Source organism: Setaria viridis, chromosome 3 (assembly GCF_005286985.2).
Source record: "Setaria viridis chromosome 3, Setaria_viridis_v4.0, whole genome shotgun sequence".
Classification (NCBI taxonomy): domain Eukaryota; kingdom Viridiplantae; phylum Streptophyta; class Magnoliopsida; order Poales; family Poaceae; genus Setaria; species Setaria viridis.
The window spans coordinates 39,253,603-39,262,368 of NC_048265.2; the positions used below are offsets into that span (position 1 = coordinate 39,253,603).

Genomic DNA, 8,766 nt, shown 5'->3' on the forward strand with positions numbered 1-8,766 from the left:
ATAGGGGTCAGGCGAAACAGAAAGGGGTCATGCGAAACAGAAAGGGGTCGGGCGAAACGGAAAGGGGTCGGTAGCTCACCTTTGGTCCTTCCGACAAAAACTTAGGGTCGGGAAGAAGCAAGCTCAAGCGAAACGATGAACGGTGCTTAAGGTTCGGGCGGCGGCGGCGCTTCTTGAGGGCAGCAAGCATACTCTCAGCACAGCGCGAGGGAAGGCGAAACGGCTGGCGGGGTGTTGGGCGGAAGGGGAGCTCCACAGAGAGATCAGGTGGTGGCACTTGCATGTGAAGGAGAGGAGTGTGCGGTGGCGAGTGCGCTGGAGCAGAACAAGCAAGCAAGGCGGCAAGGCGGTGGTGGCAAAGGGAACTCCAGTAAGAGGCTTTGATACCCCCTTTTATAGCTACGCGGAAGTGAACGAGTTCGAGCGGTGCGAGGATAAGATTGAAGAGAATGGAGTGCTCTGCCGTGACGGCGATTGGTCGGCGTCTCCATTGGCCGGTGAAGCGGACCTCCGGGGACAGGGCCTTACGGCATTGGGCACTGAAGACAGTGCTACGAAGGTGCGGTTTTGCCGGACGGAAGGATTGGCGAGGTCGAGCGCGTGGTCTGGTTGCATCAAGCGCCAGATTGGTTGCGGTGACTTGGTATTGGCGAACAGGAGGGAGAGAGAGGCACTGCAAGCGAGGGTGCTGCAGACGAGGCAACAGGGCAAGCGGCGACGCTAGCAAGCGCGGGACTAGCGGCTTTGCTGTGGCACGCTACTAGCGAGGCGGGGGAAGAGGAGTTGTCATTGCTTATGTGGTGGTTGGTGATGGCGGTATCGTTGTGGGGCGCACGTGTGGGCAGCGTGACTGAGGGACGACGGGAAAAGCCGGAAGGCATTGGGGCGCGTCCGGGGATCCTGGTGAGGAGATGCGCGCGGGAGACGAGACGGACTGGCGCGGCAGCGGCCAATCTTCGGGCGAGATCTCGGGCGAGACAAGACGGGGCGGAAGAGGTCTGAAGGGCGCTTCGGCACGTGATTGGGAATGAGGCGCGCTGCTCCATCGTGTCGCAACCAGCGACTGGGTGAGGCGGCGCTTGTCGGTGAGGTTACGCCACGCGGCGGAGGGGCTCTGAGACAGGGCGCACGCGCTCTCTGGCACGCTTGGCCCAAGAGATCCGCGGAATCCTTTTCTGGGTCCATCTTCCAGCCTCTTGATCTCCCAATTTCTGAACTACACCACTTTGACTCCCTTAACAAGAGTTGTAGAACACCAGCCAGTGTCCCACTGAACAAAGTTAAAACAGGGACTTCATGCTCCAACTTCCATAAAGGAATTTTTGGACATTCAGCTCAACTTACCAAGGATAAGTCCACCCTAAGGCGCTAGGTTGGGCTGAAAACCAGATTAAGTCGGTATAGCTCAATAAAAGCTGAGTCAATCAGATTAGGGAAGTTGTCTTAAGGTTAAGCTCGGCTGATTTAAATCTAGGTCGTTACAGCAAGTCAACAAGAACCGGTACTGCACCAAGGAGACCATGGATGTTTACTGCGTGGAAATCTGCAAACTCGAGACCCACTTCGATGGTCTTGAGTTCCACCATGTCCCTAGGGAACACAATGTCACTGCCAACGTCCTGTCTAAGCTCGGCTCCAAGCGTGCACAAGTCCCGGTCAGCGTTTTTGTACAAGATCTCCGAAAATATTCCATCAAGATTCTGGACAAAGACCAGGACGGCTCTGGCACCCTAGCTCCGGCTGACCTGGCTCCCACTGACGTCATGATGATTGAGGCAGAAGAAGACTAGCGCGCTCCGTTCATAGCCTTGATCACCGACCAGTTGGCGCCAGAGGACAAAATAGAACACGAGAAATTAGCTCGGCGCAGTGCAAACTATGTCATCATCGGTAAGGAGCTCTACAGAAAGGCTGCACCACCGAGCATCTTGATGAAGTGCATTCTATGCAGCGAGGGCATTGACCTCCTTCACGAGATCCACTCGAGCACATGTAGGAACCACGCTGCCTCGGGCACTTTGGTCGGCAAGGCGTTTCGCTCTGGCTTCTATTGGCCAACAATGGTTCGTTGATGCAAAGGAGCTTGTCCAAAGGTGCAAAGGGTGTCAGTTCTTCTCCAAGTAGCAACATCTACCAACCCAATCCTTGCACACCATCCTAACTCTTTGCATGCTGGTGGCTAGATATGGTCGGACCCTTCAAGACCGCTCCGGGTGGCTACACCCATATCTTCGTGGCAGATGACAAATTAACCAAGTGGATTGAGGTCAAGGCTGTCACCAGCATCGAGTCAGCTAAAGCCGCTCAGTTCATGGAGGAAATCACACACTGCTTTGGAGTGCCAAACAGGATCATCACCGACCTTGGCAAGCAGTTCACAAACTCCGAGTTCTGGGACTTTTCCCAGGACAACCTCATCGATGTGTACTACTCCTCAGTAGCGCACCAGCGCTGCAACGGTCAGGTCGAATGTGCGAACTGGATGGTCCTCAAGTCCCTCAAGTCTCACATCTTTGACAACGCGTCCAAATATGCCACCAAGTGGCTACGCGAGCTGCCCCATGTCATCTGGGGCCTACGGACCTTGAAAAGCTGGGCTACCGGCTACACTCCTTTCTTCATGGTGTATGGCTCAGAGGCTGTCCTGCCATCTGACGTGGCCTTTGGCACCCCACGCATCCAGTACTACGAGGAAGGCAAGGAAGAAACAAGTTGGAGGGTTGACATCGACAGCCTCGAGGAGCACCGAGTGGCAGCTCTCATCCAGCATGCACGCCACGAACAACAGATACGGCACTACCACAATCGAAATGTCAGAGAACACTCCTTCAACTTTGGTGATTTGGTGCTTTGCCGGATCCAGTCCACCAACGACATGCATAAGCTGACCGCCCCCTAGGAGGACTCCTTTATCGTCAAAGAAGTCATCCAGCCGGCACCTATCGACTACAATGGGCGGACGGCTCAGGTGTCCCCAATCCATGGAACATAGAGCACCTACGGTGCTTCTACCCTTAGGATTTCAAAGCTATATATTCTATTTTCCCCTATGTCGCGCATACATCCCCAAGCCCACGAGTAGGCCCTGTACGGCCCATCCAGGGGACGTACTTAGACGTGATTAGGACATCAAGACTACTCTACAGGGTGCGTAGGCTTCATGGACTCTCCGAAGACTAGTCGGGACATATGGAAACAACTCTACCGAGTTAGAGTAGGACTCTGTAACGTATTCGACTAGGACTCCTGCACTCGATCCGCTCTGTAACCCTACTCCCCAACTATATAAGAGCAGGCAGGGACCCCCTCTAGGGAAGGTAACACAACTCATCAATACAATCCACACATAGGACATAGGGTATTACGCGATCTAGAGGCCCAAACCTATCTAAATCGTGTTCCCTGTGTCACCATCGACTCCTTGATTCTCGTCGACACCCACCGCACAAATCACCACCTCAGGTACTCCCTAGGTGGGTTGCCGATATAAAACACTGACAGCTAGCGCGCCAGGTAGGGGAAGTCGCCGAATTTCTCTGCGCGAGATCGATGGCACCAACCATCATCAAGCCTGTGTTCGCCTTCAACGCGGGAGCAACTTTCGTCTTCAGCTCCTGGCTCTTCATCACCGACGGCACTAGAAACATCCAACACTGCATCATCGAGAAGCTGGAGAAGAAGCATCTCGATGAAAACTCTCTTCATCAAGAAGCAGAAAATTCCATCGAGAAAATCCAAAATTTCGACGTCAACATTGAGTTCAACTATGACTTGAACTCAACTATGACACGGACTAGCCCATGCTGGCTAGCACCTAAGTCACCATGCAAGTCGACTTCAACTCGAAGTCGATTCCCATTTGGGTTCCAAAACATAGCCACGGTCCACCAAGAACTCCTTACTCGAGTCCAATCCGAACTAGAGTCAGTTGAGGACTGCGACTACAACTCGGACTCCAGTCAAGAATACTCTTTATCAGGCCCAGCACAAGGTTTGGTAATCGCATCCACATCTCAAGGTAGATTTGTCTATTGGCCAGGGATGAAGCCATCTTCCCTTATCCAAGACTACGAGTCATGCCTAGTTGCTCACATGGATATCCTCCCATATCAAAAGGGCACTCCACTTACTCCAGTTTGCGGAGAAGGTAGTACCACAGAGATTTCAACCTCAAGCTCAGGAAGCTACTATCTGGACAGGGAACTCTTTGTCGTCATGTCACCACATGAAGAAGTCATGACCAGCAACAGAATCCCTCGACGGGCAGCACAACGTCAAGAAGTTTCTGACGACCGATCTCTCAGCTAACGCCCCAGAGGGTGAAACAAGCGAGCAAAGACCTCAAAGAATAAATCGCAATGCTACTCGAGTAGAACGCCGACGACTACTGGCTGCAGGCATACCTATTGTCAATCTTGAACGGGCATTCGATGTAGTACAAGCACGGGAGCACAATACCCCACTTGCTGCAATCGCCTCGATCAATCTCTTAACAACCCTCATACCTCAAGACAGAGACAATAAGCTCGCGGTACAACTCGCAGGAAGAGGCAACAAGTTAATAGCACAACTCGCAGCACATGCTTACCAGCCGCTCGACAAGGAATCACCAATCCCATCTGTACACCGCAACTCTGGCCAGCGCGACGGCAGCAGAGACGCTCCAAGATGTGTTGGCGCGCCCGAAGCACCACAGCAAAACAAAGACGCGGGAGAAGCTAGTCATACCAACTCCGCACAAAGTCCTCATCATCGCAAAACCGATCGGGAACATTCGTACATAAGTGACCTCAGGGCGATGCTCGAGACATAATCAGGAACCGTCGTCGTGAACGGGAGGCAGAAACCAACAATCCTGACTACTTCCTCGCATTCACCACACGAGTCAGGAAGACCAAATTACCCGACAAATTCAAGCCAATGGGAATCACCAAGTACAATGGCAAACAAGACCCGGTCCAATGGCTCCGATGCTATGCGTTAGCAATCCTAACAGCCGGGGGAAATGACGACACAAAGGTCATCTACTTTCCCATATGCATGGAACCAACGCCATTAACTTTGCTCGAGTCCCTCAAGCCCAAGTCAATCGACTCTTGGGAAGAATTGAAAATAGCTTTCACCAACAACTACATGGGATCAATGCAACGTCTAGGCAACAAAGTTGACTTAAGCCAAGTCAAACAACAGGAAGGCAAATCGTTGCGCGACTACCTACATCATTTCTTCGAGAAGAAGGCTATGATCGTTGACATCACAGAGGGAGACATGATTGAATGTTTTCAAAATGGCCTCTAGGACCGACGCACGTACTAAGATTTTGGCAGATGCCATCCTACGACTGTCAAAGACCTGAAGATCATGGTACAGCAATGGGCGGACGAGGAGGACAAAGAACATGAGAGGTTTGATCGCAATCGTTGGTGCAACAACAACAGCCAAGGTAACAAAAAAAACCAAGACAGAAATCGCAACAATGATAGTCGAAACAATTACTCAGGTCACCAGAATCGCAAGTGCAAACCCAACAACACGGTTGCAACACTTACCAACTCAGGCAAAAAGGGGGCAAACAATCACAACGACAGCCCTCATACAGCGAGTTACTCAAGAAGCAATGCCCATGGCATCCACACAGTAACCACTCCGCAATAGACTGCTACAACCTCCGTAGAGTAATGCAAGAACTACCCGAAGCTCCTCGTTCCAAGAACAACAAAAACAAACTTGACCGTAAACTCCAAAGACAAAGGCAAAGGCAAGGTGGACGAAACTGATGATGGCGAAGACAAATTTCAAGTCATATCAAAAACTGTCAATGTCATCGTCGACGGAATCCCGAGTACCGCTTCGAAGCGGTCCAACAAGCTAGTACTCAGAGAGATCATGGCCATCGAGGCAGCAGCTCCCACTGTTGGAGGTATGCCCTAGAGGCAATCATAGAGATGATGATATTCCATTTGTATCCATGATTTGTATATTGTGTTCATTGAATATCCATTAAAGGCTACTTGAATTGATTTGCAATTATGTGAATTGTATGTGAAACTCTTTACTTGTATGGTTATTCTAAAGTTGTCCCTAGTCGGAGTTCATGTGAGGACACACATGAATATTAGACTAGCACATGTATTAGTTGATGACTATGTTTCACAAGTCATGGACATGGAGATGTTGAACTAATAATGTGGACACATGTGGAGACATGTGTTAGGACTGACCCAACACGAGAAGTAGTTCTCTCTTTAAACAACATATACGCTTTGTCCTTAGACCTGAGATTGTCGCATGTATTCTAGATGTGGATCGACCTACTTAGGGGCTATCAAACGCTACGCCGTAACAGGGTAGTTATAAAGGTAGCTTTCGGGTTTGTCAAGAAGCATGCTATGAGACATGGTCAATCAAGAAGGGATTTGCCCCTCTCTGATTGAGAGTGATATCTCTGGGCCCCTCGAGTGATCGGATCTGAAAATGCATGGCCATGCTACGTACGGTTAAGAGTTAACCTACAAAGGGATTCCGAATCACAGGATCGAGAAAGAGCGGTCGGCTTGAAGCTAGACCAAATATCGTGAGGCAAAGGGAATAGCATGTATATTATGTTGTGATGGTTCGTCTAATATGATCTTCGTGTGCGTATAGGAGTTGGCACGTCTTGCTAGAGGCCGCTACCGACTATTGGGCCGAGTAGGAGTACTCGGGCCATGTCTATACGTATCCGAACCCAAAGGGTCGCACACTTAAGGGGCTGGAAGCCCAATTCGGATTTGATCCGAGTTGGATTAGGTTTAGGAGTACTAATGGGCCTCGGATCCAGAGGCCCATCAGGAACCCCTATAAATAGAGGGGTGGGGGCGCCCTAGGGTTTCACACCTTTTGGCTGAACACACTTGCCGCGCCTCCCACGCCCTCGCCTGTTGCAACTCGCGGATCTAGCAGTCCGGCTTGCGACGCTTCCTCCCTGCACATGTGGATACCTTGGAGGTGTTGCGCCTGCAGCACTTGGACGAGCCATCAACGAGCCACGACGAGCCGACGACGAGCCGCGGCACCGGAGGCGATCTTGCTGTGCACGTGGACGAGCTGCTGAGGAGCTGCTGGACGTGATCGACTACGTACGACTACGTTGATCGACTACGTACGACTACGTGATCGTCTTCACTGCATCGACGCATATCTACATCTTCCGCACCAGTAGTGCGTCGAGTGGTAATCCCGTGATCCTTATACGGCAGTTCTTCCTGGTTATACGCGGTAGAAATTTTGATTTACGCTAGCGTAGCCTACCTCGTATCCCAACAGTGGTATCAGAGTCGTAGCTGCTTAGTTTTGGATTCGGGATGTGTGCATATGGAGATATGCGAGTTCTCAGTTTGATCTATGTCCTGATTTCGTGCCCTTGCTGCAATGGTAGTGTAACGACATACTCCTACCGGTCGGTTTCCGCCATCGGAGTTAAGTGATACACGTAAATCCAGTTGCAGTGAGGGAAGATCAATATGATTGGTCAAATCGAGATCCAGGGTCATACGCCAGGCGCATTAGATGTGAAATAGTAGATGTGATCTACTGCCGGGGTCGGGATTTTGCCGTATGCGCATGCTTCGGTAAATCAGCCGTAACTTTTCGGTACGATCTCGGATCGGGGCGATTTCTATACGAAAATTGATCTACAGAAAAAGTTACATGTGAATTTCAACGGCTTTGCCATTTTCGGCGAAATTAGATTTGCCAAATTCGGCTTGGAAGATGGAGTTTCGGGCCTCCCAAGTTTGGAACGTTAGGACGCCTAACTCTCTTTTGCAGGATGTATGTATATATCTTGTGATCAGTATGGCCCCCTTGTGTATGTGATGCATGTGTGTAACTAATTCGTGACCTGCGTGTCGCGCGTACGGCAACACGGCAGGAGCCATATGTGTTGTCACTTTATTGTAATTAATGGTCTGCGTACCAATCTGTGATGATCCAAGCAACTATGTAATCTTCATTACTAGATTCTTTACTAGCTATTAGGCGTAATAGCATGCTCTAGTTCTTGGAGGACTCATCACCAGGAGGATGGCGCACATGGAACATGGAGATGGAGATCACCATGGTGAACAGGTTCTATGGAGATGGAGATCACCATAAGAAAAACGGGCCATACTGTGTCACAACTGTGTGAATGCTATTCTGTTTATGTTTTACTTTCTGCATGCTGTGATGTTAGAAGTAGAACGATCCCTCACAAAGTTTAAGTTAGTATGCCCTCCCAACTAAAACTTGCACCGTCCCATGTCTTGTACAATTAGTGGTGGGTCTATGAAATTAGGGTGCCACTAGTTTTACTTGACTAGACGGGTTTGTGTTGGACACTCACACGCATAAGGGTTGGTTTGCTTAACGAGGTCATCTTAACGGTTAAGGACCTTGGGGCATAAAGGTTGGGCGCCGAGACATAGAGATGTCACCCAACAACAGGAGTCATATGTGATATGATTAGCAAAAGTTGCTTACCGATCTACCTCGTTTGCTAGCGGTGATGCTAAAGCTCACTAGTGGACTTGTTAGTTGTGGATCCTGAATCACTAAGTTTCAATAGAGGGATATTGATTTTAGTGGGAGTAGATTCTGTTAAAATAGTTTAATGTAATTTGCTCTATCATGGATACGTTTGTCTTAGTGTATTTTGCATTACTTTTGTTGTAGATTAAATGGCACCTAGCAACACCACCACATTGTTTGCTTTGCGTTCGGTCCTTGAGAAGGACAAGTTGAATG

The 8,766-nt window shown here is 50.0% G+C and overlaps 1 protein-coding gene across 1 annotated transcript; it reads left to right on the plus strand.

Annotated features, from left to right (window-relative positions):
- Positions 1 to 2,185: 2,185 nt before the first annotated feature.
- LOC140222266 (uncharacterized) lies at positions 2,186 to 2,899 on the plus strand. The gene has a single exon (XM_072292433.1). The coding sequence runs from the start codon at positions 2,186 to 2,188 to the stop codon at positions 2,897 to 2,899; it is 714 nt and encodes a 237-aa protein (XP_072148534.1).
- Positions 2,900 to 8,766: the final 5,867 nt, after the last annotated feature.